General features: G+C 46.0%; 1 protein-coding gene across 1 annotated transcript in view; it reads right to left on the reverse strand.

Moving 5' to 3' along the window:
• The window catches only part of ARNT (aryl hydrocarbon receptor nuclear translocator), a 59,958-nt gene that overhangs the window by 30,886 nt on the left and 15,277 nt on the right, over nt 1-13,795 (reverse strand). The window contains exons 2-3 of the mRNA XM_077257833.1: nt 891-1,002; nt 657-713 (exon numbers count right to left, since the gene is read on the reverse strand). Of these exons, the coding sequence (XP_077113948.1) occupies nt 657-713; nt 891-1,002 (169 nt within the window). The remainder of the gene's footprint in view (nt 1-656; nt 714-890; nt 1,003-13,795) is intronic.

Consider the following 13,795-nt stretch of genomic DNA (forward strand, 5'->3'; position numbering starts at 1 on the left):
TCTGACAGCAGCGATCAGAGACACCTCCTTTCAGTGATCATTTTGTAATCTCTGCTCAGACAGCAGCGATCAGAGCCAGCTCCCTTCACTCATCATTTTGAAGAGTCTGGTCCAAAAGCAGCATTCAGAGCCATCTCCCTTCGCTGACCATTTTGATGTTTCTAGTCCAACAACAGCATTCAGAGCCAACTCCCTTCACTGATCATTTTGGGATATCTACTCCGACAGCTGTGATCAGAGCCAGCTCCCTTCACTGATCATTTTGGGATTTCTGCTCCAACAGCAGCGATAAGAGCCAGCTCCCTACACTGATTATTTTGAAGTTTCTGCTTCGACCACAGCAATCGGAGCCAGCTCCTTTCACTGATCATTTCGGAATAACTGCTCTGACAGCAGCGATCAGAACCAGCTCCCTTCACTCATCATTTTGGGATCTGTGCTTGCAGTCAGTGAATGACAATAACAGGATGAGGGTCTGGTTACAATTGTACCCATTTCAGGTTGATCCTACACAAGGTGTACTGACAGCACATCTGTTCTGGTAGTCACAATGAATTCGTCTGGGAGCACCACAGTACACCAGATACTATGGTAGCAATAGGACGGGGTGGCTACTGTATATCATGGTCTCATTAGTGCAAATGGTGCAACCGTACCGGAGGAATTTACTGCCGGAGTCTTCGTCATCGTCATCATCATCATCGAAGTCCAACCTGAGGAAGAAAGAAAACAATAGCCTTAGAACATGGCCGCTGCTAGTCATCATGCACACAGATCTTCCGGTCAGTCCGATAAGCAGATTTTATCTGTTTAACTACAGTCATCTGATAACCCAGAACATATGATAACCAGGTAACAGAAAAGTTGTCTACACAGTCATGGGATCATACCCGGAGCGACGCTTGTTGGCTCTCTGCACCATGGACCCGCCGGCCTGAGAACTTGAGCCCGGGTTTCCGGAGGACACAGCGACCCCCAGAGAAGGGACATCTGACGCCATCTCTGCAGAAACAAGAAAGGAGGAAGAAATCAATGGCCGAAATATGGGGACAACAATGGAGGTTACAGGCACTGATGCAAGACTGGGCCCGGACACTGACACTACAGATCGCCTCGTACCACCCCCCCCACTTCTACACCCGGGGGAGCAGCAAGAGGCTCTGCAAGATTCTACCATAATAATCATCATCCATACCAATCATTTCTAAGTATCCGTAATAAAAATAATCCATATCACCATCCATTCCACTCAAATATATCATAAAAATCATCATCATCTGCACCACCAATTATATTCATCATCCATAGCACCATCAAAATCATCCTTTTCTATGCATCATAATCTATACCACCATCTAAAAATTACCATCCATCACATGCAAATCCTCCATAGCACTAACAGGTATCAGCCATAGCATCAATTATTATCTATCATCATCCAAATCATCCATTATATGCATCATATACCACCATGTAAATTTCCCAGAGAACTAATCATATAATATACATCATCCACACCACCAAAATCACGTATAAAAGGAATCCTATCAGCCACTCCATAAATTTCATCTCTCATCATCCATAACAATTATTTCTGCAAGTCATAAAGATCATCTCCGCCATCACCCCTGTCAGCATTATTTATATTCATCTACATTCATATCTCCATCCAAATTCTCCAATACCCTCAATCATATCCATCACAACCATATGGTACTATAATCATCCATACTACCACCAGTCAGCCTCCTCAAACCATCATGTAAAATCACCATCCAAACAATTATAAATATCATCCATCATACCTTCCAAATTCTCCAACGCCATCAATCATATAACCATCCACATCATATAAATCACCAGTCAAACCACCAATGTCATTCCACAGCATCCATCATACATAAAAGTTTTTCTATCAGAAAAAAAAAAGCATCCAAATTATCATTCTATGATCATCATCCATGTACATTACCAAGACCATCAATCCTATAAGTCACCATCAATCAGTTCTGCCATCATCCATACCACTGGCATTGCCAAGAAAATGTGGCACCGCAGAGAGAGGCAGGAGGAGGCATCACCATCACGCACAGGGACTGAAACCCTTACAAAAGTTAGGGGAAAAAAAAAAAAAAGAAAAGGAAGCCAGGCGATCACAGACTTTACAGAGAGAACACACCACTCCAATACAGTGACAGAGTAAACAAGCCGCACATGTGGCAACACTATTTATATCCCAGCCATATGGGTTACATCAGAGGAGAAGGATGAGAGGACTTTGTGGAAGTGCCAGTCCTGCCATTGTGGAAGTGCCAGTCCTGCCATTGTCTTATGTAGATCCAGATCACATGACTACATCCGTAGTGTGCCAGCGACCAAGGACGGAGCGTGGCCGCCGACCCCACCACGGTCCCCCAGCGCTGCCGTAATCCTGTCACCGCATTTCCTTATTACACACGGTGTCATCACATCCTGACAGCACACAGTCCTGTGACCTTCTCAAGTCACAGAAAACAGACGTCAAAAGAAAAATCATATCGTCAAGAGAAATGCATCACCAGAAAATAACGGGACACATAAGGGGGTCTCCACCGAACTGCTCCCACAAGGATGGAGGCGACCATTGTCCAAAATGTCATCAACACGCTTCCTTCAGAGCCCAGTGGTGGAGGCATTACATCCATCCCACGCTTGTGCTTGGTGATGCAAGACTACATTAGTCATTAACGCCTTACAGGCAGATTATATATCTGCTGAGAGACAGGACTACCGGTTGGCCGCAGCTTGTGTCACACGAGCAGGAGAGCCCATGGAATCAAGTACTGAAGGCCGCACGAGGACACAAGATGCATGTTGACAGCTTGCTTTCATTTCCTCTATCCCCTAGTAATGAGGCGCTATCAGGATGTTGCATGTTATGGTGGAATAAGCCCGGAGGGTGTCAGAAGCCTGGCAGACGTCGGGCCTGCTGACACTCTTCCCATCCTGCAGCTGGAGGAAATCTGCAGGACAGAACATGCCATACTAATAAAAGCTCTGCGCAGTGCTAACTGACTACAACTCCCATCAGGCCTGTACATTATACTCCATGGCAAGATTGTTCTGATGAAGTCTAAACGATAGAGGATACAAAAATATTCAACACGTCCAATACATTTTTGCTGCTCTTTAGCCCTGTGCCCCCCTTATTCTGGGGATCATACAGGCTGGACCCCCAAAGATCAGAGGATTAAGTGTCCTGCTCTCTGTGGAGACTGGGGAAATGGGGGCTGCCCACAATACACAAAAGCTCAGGTGAGGCCAGACGCCGACTGTATCATACATCCAACATCTGCCTCTAACAGCAGAGATCAGAGCCAATTCCGCTTTCTGCTGACAGTGCCTTAAATGCTGCCATCAATCACTGACCGCAGCGATCCTGCCTGGATCTTAAAGGGAACCTGTCATCCCGTTTTTTCAGTATGAGATAAAAATACCGTTAAATAGGGCCTGAGCTGTGCGTTACAATAGTGTATTTTGTGTACCCTGATTCCCCACCTATGCTGCCGAAATACCTTACCAAAGTCGCTGTTTTCGCCTGTCAATCAAAGTGGTCTGGTCAAATGGGCGTGGTGACATCGCTGTTTCTTCCCCCAGATCTTGCTTATCTTTCCGTTGGTGGCGTGGTGGTTTGCGCATGCCCAACTGCCGAAGGTGAAGAAAAAGAGCGCGATCTGCACTATTCCCCTGGTTATCGGTGGGGGCGGTCATCTTCCTGAGGCCGTGCGTGCGCAGATTGAGTGCTCTGCTGCCCGGGGCTTCAGGAAAATGGCCGCCACGATCTCCATCTGCGCACGCGCGGCATCCCGCGGCCATTTTCCTGAAGCCCCGGGCAGCAGAGCACTCCATCTGCGCACGCGCGTTCTCAGGAAGATGACCGCCCCCACCGATCACCAGGGGAATAGCGCAGATCGCGCTCTTTTTCTTCACCTGCGCAGTGGATTCGGCAGTTGGGCATGCGCAAACCACTACGCCACCAACGGAAAGATAAGCAAGATCTGGGGGAAGAAACAGCGATGTCACCATGCCCATTTGACCAGACCACTTTGATTGACAGGCGAAAACGGCGACTTTGGTAAGGTATTTCGGCAGCATAGGTGGGGAATCAGGGTCCACAAAATACACTATTGTAACGCACAGCTCAGGCCCTATTTAACAGTATTTTTATCTCATACGGAAAAAACGGGGTGACAGGTTCCCTTTAATTGTTACCAGCACTGCGCTTTTCTGGACAGAGGGACATGTTGTAGCCTTTCTTCCCCCCCCCATACTACATCAGCCACGGTGGGCGTCCCCCCATATACTATATCAGCCACGGTGGGCGTCCCTCGCATATACTACATCAGCCACGGCGGGCGTCCCCCCATATACTACATCAGCCACGGCTGGCGTCCCCCCCATATACTACATCAGCCATGGCTGGCGTCCCCCCCATATACTACATCAGCCACGGTTGGAGTATCCCCCCCCCCCATATACTACATCAGCCACGGTGGGCGTCCCCCCCTGTAGTACGTCAGCAAAACCGAAGATGAAATCCACCTTGAGTCAAGCCTCGCCAGTGGATTACTAATCTTGCCACCCCTATTACTACGCTGAATCATATTGATGCCCCTAATTTTCCGTGTTGAGGCATCACACTCACAAAATGTCTTAAAATGTCGTGGTACCGTTTTCAGCCAAGAAATATCCTCAAACTCTACGGCTAGGTGGATATGGACTTTGAAAACGTTATGTCCCTTTGGCCTTAATGAACACCTTAGCTTTGTTCCTTTCCTGTATACCTTGGGTGTCCATCTTTCCCATTTTTAGTATATTTATTCATAAACCTATATTTATTCAGTTTTTAATTCCTGATTTTATTTTATTTTCATTTTTAGTTTTCTTCCATGGAGATGTGGCCTTTCCCTCCTGGCTTAATCCTATGTCCAGACACGATATACTTTAAAGGGAACCTGTCACCCCGTTTTTTCGGTATGAGATAAAAATATTGTTAAATAGGGCCTGAGCTGTGCATTACAATAGTGTAGTTTGTGTACCCCGATTTCCCACCTATGCTGCCGAAATATGTTACCGAAGTAGTCGTTTTCGCCTGTCAATCAGGCTGGTCAGGTCAAAAGGGTGTGGTGTCCTCCCCCAGATCTTGCGTAGTGTTCCGTTGGTGGCGTAGTGGTGTGCGCATGCCCAAGGTCCCGAATCCTCTGCCAGGGGTGTGAAAACAACAGCGATGTCCGTTATTCCATTGGTGGTCGGTGGGCGCGGCCATCTTGCTTTGGCCGCAGAATCGGCGCTCTGCTGGCCGCGGCTTCAGGAAAATGGCTGCGGGCATCCGCGCGTGCGCAGATGGCTATCGCGGCGGCCATTTTCGTGAAGCCGAGATGCGAATTCTGCTTCACGAAAATGGCCGCCGCGATAGCCATCTGCGCACGCGCGGATGCCCGCGGCCATTTTCCTGAAGCCGCGGCCAGCAGAGCGCCGATTCTGCGGCCAAAGCAAGATGGCCGCGCCCACCGACCACCAATGGAATAACGGACATCGCTGTTGTTTTCACACCCCTGGCAGAGGATTCGGGACCTTGGGCATGCGCACACCACTACGCCACCAACGGAACACTACGCAAGATCTGGGGGAGGACACCACACCCTTTTGACCTGACCAGCCTGATTGACAGGCGAAAACGACTACTTCGGTAACGTATTTCGGCAGCATAGGTGGGAAATCGGGGTACACAAACTACACTATTGTAATGCACAGCTCAGGCCCTATTTAACGGTATTTTTATCTCATACCGAAAAAACGGGGTGACAGGTTCCCTTTAAGGATAATATACAAGAATAAAAGTGAATTGGAGTAATATCCATGTTAATGTTGCATATTATTATTGATTTATTTATTTTTTGGTCATTTTTCATTTTTTGCCCATTTTAGTTTGTTGTTTTCTTCATAATCTTTACACACACTCCCCCCCTCTTTATTCACTTCATTTTTTAATCTATTCACACTACATTTGTATATTTATTTCTCACCATGATTTGCATACCCCAATTTCCATAATTTACATTGACACTAAGCATTAACATTTTTAAACACATTGTATTGGTGTTTTTCTATGTGTAATATACACTGCTCAAAAAAATAAAGGGAAAACTTAAACAACAGAAAATAACTCCAAGTAAATCAAACTTCTGTGAAATCAAACTGTCCACTTAAGGGTATGTATTCACGTTCAGGATGGCCGGCGCTCCGCCCAAAGCGCCGCCCCCTTCTGTAGACGCGATGATTCCAGATGTGTTCATTGCACACATCTGGAATCATCGCACCCCACACATAGGGCCCTGTGTTTTACCTTGCGGCGGCGCAGCGTCGCCGCAAGGTAAACGGACATGCTGCGTTCTAAAAAGACGCGCCGAATGTCCAGAAACGCAGGGCCACCGGGTGCGTGTTTGCACGCATAGTGGAGATGGGATTTCATAAAATCCCCTCCACTGTGCTGTAACATCTGGACGCTGCGGATTGAACGCTGCGGCTCTACGCAGTGTTCAACCCGCAGCTATTCCGGATGTAATACGGCCCGTGGACACACCCTAAGCAGCAACACTGTTTGACAATCAATCTCACACGCTGTTGTGCAAATGGAATAGACAACAGATGGAAATTATTGGCAGTTATCAAGACACACTCAATAAAGGAGTGGTTCTGCAGGTGGGGACCACAGGCCACATCTCAGTACCGATGCTTTCTGGCTGATGTTTTGGTCACTTTTGAATGTTGGTTGTGCTTTCACACTCATGGTAGTATGAGACGGACTCTACAACCCACACAAGTGGCTCAGGTAGTGCAGCTCATCCAGGATGGCACATCAGTGCGAGCTGTGGCAAGAAGGTTTGCTGTGTCTGTCAGCGTAGTGTCCAGAGGCTGGAGGCGCTACCAGGAGACAGGCCAGTACACCAGGAGACGTGGAGGGGGCCGTAGGAGGGCAACAACCCAGCAGCAGGACCGCTACCTCAGCCCTTGAGCAAGGAGGAACAGGAGGAGCACTGCCAGAGGCCTGCAAGTTGACCTCCAGCAGGCCACAAATGTGCATGTGTCTGCACAAACGGTTAGAAACCGACTCCATGAGGATGGTCTGAGTACCCGACGTCCACAGTTGGGGGTTGTGCTCACAGCCCAACACCATGCAGGATGCTTGGCATTTGCCACAAAACACCAGGATTGGCTAATTCGCCACTGGCGCCCTGTGCTCTTCACAGATGAAAGCAGGTTCACACTAAGCACATGTGACAGGCGTGACAGAGTCTGGAGATGCCGTGGAGAGCGATCTGCTGTCTGCAACATCCTTCAGCATGACCGGTTTGGCATTGGGTCAGTAATGGTGTGGGGTGGCATTTCTTTGGAGGGCCACACAGCCCTCTACGTGCTCGCCAGAGGTAGCCTGACTGCCATTAGGTACTGAGATGAGATCCTCAGACCCCTTGTGAGACCATATGCTTGTGCGGTTGGCCCTGGGTTCCTCCTAATGTAGGACAATGCCAGACCTCATGTGGCTGGATTGTGTCAGCAGTTCCTGCAAGATGAAGGCATTGAAGCTATGGACTGGCCTGCCCCTTCCCCAGACCTGGATCCGATTGAACACATCTGCGACATCATATCTCGCACCATCCACCAATGTCACGTTGCACCACAGACTGTCCAGGAGTTGGCAGATGCTTTACTCCAGGTCTGGGAGGAGATCCCTCAGGAGACCATCCGCCGCCTCATCAGGAGCATGGCCAGGCATTGTAGGGAGGTCATACAGGCACGTGGAGGCCACATGCACTACTGAGCATCATTTCCTTATCTTGATGCACTTCCACTGAAGTTGGATCAGCCTGTAACTTCATTTTCCACTTTGATTTTGAGCATCATTCCAACACCAGACTTCTGTGGGATATTAGTTGTACTTTACGTTGATCATTTTTAAGTTTTATTGTTCTCAACACATTCCACTATATAATGAATAAAGACTCACAACTACTGGAATATTTCATTCAGTGATATCTAGGATGTGGGATTTTAGTGTTCCCTTTATTTTTTATTTGACCAGTGTATATAGATTTTATTTACAATGTGTCACTCTGGCATATATTGTATATACATTTCACTATAAATGATGCACTCTCATAGGTATATTTTATGCATACACTTTTTACTAATATAAAGATTAAACATTATTTTTGCACTTAATTATGTGTTGTACACATCTCTTACTATCTTCTGTGTTAATTATTTTTTCACTAGTTCACCTTTTTTTTTTTTTTACAATATTTTTCTTATTTTCTGCTGTGTGTCTTGTGCTCATCCAGTTCACTCTGATACATCTACGTCTCCACGTGCCCATGATGTCTGGATCGATCCTGTACGCTTGTGCTGCCTGTGTCTCATTGGTCGGCAAGCTCCAGCACCTCTATGCTGCCGTGGTGACGGGTCACATGACATGTGCCCTGCCGTCACGTGCTGCATGACACCGGCGACTTCCAGGAACTCCTGGCCGCACATGCGGCAACTCTATTATCGGTCCACTCTCATTGGCCACATCTCCCTTTTTAAACCCACTGTTTTCTATGGACGCCACTCCCTGACAAAGGACTGAACCGAAACGCGCGTCGGGGCACGTTCCTGCCCATACCAGGTGCATCATACAGGTACCTTTTTGCCACCGTTATTATTAAAGCAAACTAGATGGTGGCCCGATTCTAACGCATCTGGTATTCTAGAATATGCATGTCCACGTAGTATATTGCACAGAGCCACGTAGTATATTGCACAGAGCCACGTAGTATATTGCACAGAGCCACGTAGTATATTGCAGAGCCACGTAGTATATTGCACAGAGCCACGTAGTATACAGCACAGAGCCACGTAGTATACAGCACAGAGCCACGTAGTATACAGCACAGAGCCACGTAGTATACAGCACAGAGCCACGTAGTATACAGCACAGAGCCACGTAGTATACAGCACAGAGCCACGTAGTATACAGCACAGAGCCACGTAGTATACAGCACAGAGCCACGTAGTATACAGCACAGAGCCACGTAGTATACAGCACAGAGCCACGTAGTATACAGCACAGAGCCACGTAGTATACAGCACAGAGCCACGTAGTATACAGCACAGAGCCACATAGTATACAGCACAGAGCCACATAGTATACAGCACAGAGCCACGTAGTATATTGCACAGCGACGTAGTATATAGCCACGTAGTATATTGCCCAGTTAGTATATTGCCCAGTGATGTAGTATATTGCCCAGTGACGTCGTATACAGCCCAGAGCCACGTAGTATATAGCACAGAGCCACGTAGTATATTGCCCAGCCACGTATGTCACAGGTTAAAAAATAAACATATACTCACCTTCCGAGGGGCCCCTTGTAGTTCTGTCGCCTGTGTTCGGTTCAGGCGGCAGCTTCTGGTCCGAGGGTGTGATGACGTCGCGGTCACATGACCGTGACGTCATGGCAGGTCCTTGTCGAACACCAACCTTAGCACCGGAACCTGCCGCTTGCATGAACAGGTCACCGGAGCGTCGGAAGGTGAGTATATAATGATTTGTTTTTGTTTTTTATTATTATTATTTTTAACATTAGCTGCTTTTACTATTGAGGCTGCATACGCAGCCTCATTAGTAAAAACTTGGTCACACAGGGTTAATAGCGGCGGTAACGGAGTGAGTTACCCGCGGCATAACGCGGTCCGTTACCGCTGGCATTAACCCTGTGTGAGCCGTGACTGCGGGGAGTATGGAGCGGGCGCCGGGCACTGACTGCAGGGGAGTAGGGAGGGACTAATCGGACTGTGCCCGTCGCTGATCGGTCGCGGCAGCCATGACAGGCAGCTGGCAAGACCAATCAGCGAATGAATATCCGTGACGGAAGTTGCCGACAGAAAGACGGAAGTACCCCTTAGACAATTATATATATAGATTATTTTAACATCTATGGAACTTGTCACTTTGCACTATTACATGTGCTACTGTGTGGCTCACTGCAAATAGACCATTTACCATGTCCTTGCATTGACTCCCCACTTTTTGATTACTTATTATGGTCCTATATGGATAATTGCACTTTACTCGTGGGTTTTGTTTTTGAGTGCTACTGCATGTTTGCAAATTCCAGGCCTGTTTGCTCTTCTTTTATCAGCCACCTCCTATAGGCACACTTCATGTTGACATTTTATTACTTGCTATTCTTAAAGGGATACACACATTAAATTGGACGCTTACATCATTCCTCTGAACAGGTCCAATATTAGTTGGATATGATTTGTGAATGGTGTATTCACTATTTCTAGCTTCTTTTTGCACTCGTGCATTTATATATAAGCACTATTTGTATGCGATTTACAATTTTTATATGTATGTGTGTATCTATATATGCATTGATCAACATACAAATGCATACATACTTTCTGTATTCTTGTACCACACGTGCACGGAGAAAAAAAATAAAATAAAATTATATATATATATATATATATATATATATATATACACACACACACACACACACACAGTCATGGGCAAAAGTATTCACACCACTGCATTGCTGTCAGATGATACTCAGTTTCTTCCTGAAAATGATTGCAAACACAAATTCTCTGGTATTATAGTCTTCATTTAATTTGTCTTAAATGAAAAAAAACACAAAAAGAATTGTCCTAAAACCAAATTGGATATAATTCCACACCAAACATAAAAAAGGGGGTGGACAAAATTATTGGCACTGTTCGAAAAATCATGTGATGCTTCTCTAATTAGAGTAATTAACAGCACCTGTAACTTACCTGTGGCACCTAACAGGTGTTGGCAATAGCTAAATCACACTTGCAGCCAGTTGACATGGATTAAAGTTGACTCAACCTCTGTCCTGTGTCCTTGTGTGTACCACATTGAGCATGGAGAAAAGAAAGAAGACCAAAGAACTGTCTGAGGACTTGAGAAACCAAATTGTGAGGAAGCATGAGCAATCTCAAGGCTACAAATCCATCTCCAAAGACCTGAATGTTCCTGTGTCTACCGTGCGCAGTGTCATCAAGAAGTTTAAAGCCCCTGGCACTGTGGCTAACCTCCCTAGATGTGGACGGAAAAGAAAAATTGACCAGAGATTTCAACGCAAGATTGTGTGGATGTTGGATAAAGAACCTCGACTAACATCCAAACAAGTTCAAGCTGCCCTGCAGTCCGAGGGTACAACACTGTCAACCCTTACTATCCGTCGGTGTCTGAACGAAAAGGGACGGTATGGTAGGAGACCCAGGAAGACCCCACTTCTTACCCCGAGACATAACAAAGCCAGGCTGGAGTTTTCCAAAACTTACCTGAAAAAGCCTAAAACGTTTTTGAAGAATGTTCTCTGGTCAGATGAGACAAAAGTAGAGCTTTTTGGGCAAAGGCATCAACATAGAGTTTACAGGAGAGAAAAAAGAGGCATTCAAAGAAAAGAACACGGTCCCTAAAGTCAAACATGGCGGAAGTCCCCTGATGTTTTGGGGTTGCTTTGCTGCCTCTGGCACTGGACTGCTTGACCGTGTGCATGGCATTATGAAGTCTGAAGACTACCAACAAATTTTGCAGCATAATGTAGGGCCCAGTATGAGAAAGCTGGGTCTCCCTCAGAGGTCATGGGTCTTCCAGCAGGACAGTGACCCAAAACACACTTCAAAAAGCACTAGAAAATGGTTTGAGAGAAAGCACTGGAGACTTCTAAGGTGGCCAGCAATGAGTCCAGACCTGAATCCCATAGAACACCTGTGGAGAGATCTAAAAATGGCAGTTTGGAGAAGGCACCCTTCAAATATCAGGGACCTGGAGCAGTTTGCCAAAGAAGAATGGTCTAAAATTCCAGCAGAGCATTGTAGGAAACTCATTGATGGTTACCAGAAGCGGTTGGTCGCAGATATTTTGGCTAAAGGTTGTACAACCAAGTATTAGGCTGAGGGTGCCAATACTTGTCTGGCCCATTTTTGGAGTTTTGTGTGAAATGATCAATGTTTTGCTTTTTGCTTCATTCTCTTGTGTTTTTTCATTTAAGACAAATTAAATGAAGATAATAATAACAAAGAAATTATGATTGCAATGATTTTCAGGAAGAAACTGAGTATTATCTGACAGAATTGCAGGGGTGTGAATACTTTTGGCCATGACTGACTGACTGTCTGTCTGTCTGTCTGTCTGTCTGTCTGTACGTACCTACGTACGTTGGGACCATCAGTTGTGTTGAGCAGAAGTCTGGTGGATACACAGCCGATAGTCCTACTGAATAGACTGTTAGAATTTGTATTATGGCAAGAAAAAAGCAGCTAAGTAAAGGAAAACGAGTGGCCATCATTACTTTAAGAAATGAAGGTCAGTCAGTCCGAAAAATTGGGAAAACTTTGAAAGTGTCCCCAAGTGCAGTGGCAAAAATCATCAAGAGCTACAAAGAAAAAGGCTCACATGAGGACCGCCCCAGGAAAGGAAGACCAAGAGTCACCTCTGCTTCTGAGGATATGTTTATCCGAGTCACCAGCCTCAGAAATCGCAGGTTAACAGCAGCTCAGATTAGAGACCAGGTCAATGCCACACAGAGTTCTAGCAGCAGACACATCTCTACAACTGTTAAGAGGAGACTTTGTGCAGCAGGCCTTCATGGTAAAACAGCTGCTAGAAAACCACTGCTAAGGACAGGTAACAAGCAGAAGAGACTTGTTTGGGCTAAAGAACACAAGGAATGGACATTAGACCAGTGGAAATCTGTGCTTTGGTCTGATGAGTCCAAATTTGAGATCTTTGGTTCCAACCACCGCGTCTTTGTGCGACGCAGAAAAGGTGAACGGATGGACTCTACATGCCTGGTTCCCACCGTTAAGCATGGAGTAGGAGGTGTGATGGTGTGGGGGTGCTTTGCTTCAAAATTCAAGGCATACTGAACAAGCATGGCTACCTCAGCATCTTGCAGCGGCATGCTATTCCTTCCGGTTTGCGTTTAGTTGGACCATCATTTATTTTTCAACAGGATAATGACCCCAAACACATCTCCAGGCTGTGTAAGGGCTATTTGACCAAGAAGGAGAGTGATGGGGTGCTACGCCAGATGACCTGGCCTCCACAGTCACCAGACATGAACCCAATCGAGATGGTTTGGGGTGAGCTGGACCGCAGAGTGAAGGCAAAAGGGCCAACAAGTGCTAAGCATCTCTGGAAACTTCTTAAAGATTGTTGGAAGACCATTCCCGGTGACTACCTCTTGAAGCTCATCAAGAGAATGCCAAGAGTATACAAAGCAGTCATCAAAGCAAAAGGTGGCTACTTTGAAGAACCTAGAATATAAGACATATTTTAAGTTGTTTCACACTTTTTTGTTAAGTATATAATTCCACATGTGTTATTTCATAGATTTGATATCTTCAGCGTGAATGTACAATTTTCATAGTCATGAAAATACAGAAAAATCTTTAAATGAGAAGCTGTGTCCAAACTTTTGGTCTGTACTGTATATATACACACACATATTATATATATATATATATACATACACTCACCGGCCACTTTATTAGGTACACCATGCTAGTACCCCCTTTTGCCTTCAGAACTGCCTCAATTCTTCGTGGCATAGATTCAACAAGGTGCTGGAAGCATTCCTCAGAGATTTTGGTCCATATTGACATGATGGCATCACACAGTTGCCGCAGATTTGTCGGCTGCACATCCCAAAGATGCTCCATACAAGGCAGG

Source organism: Ranitomeya variabilis, chromosome 1, assembly GCF_051348905.1.
Source record: "Ranitomeya variabilis isolate aRanVar5 chromosome 1, aRanVar5.hap1, whole genome shotgun sequence".
Lineage (NCBI taxonomy): Eukaryota > Metazoa > Chordata > Amphibia > Anura > Dendrobatidae > Ranitomeya > Ranitomeya variabilis.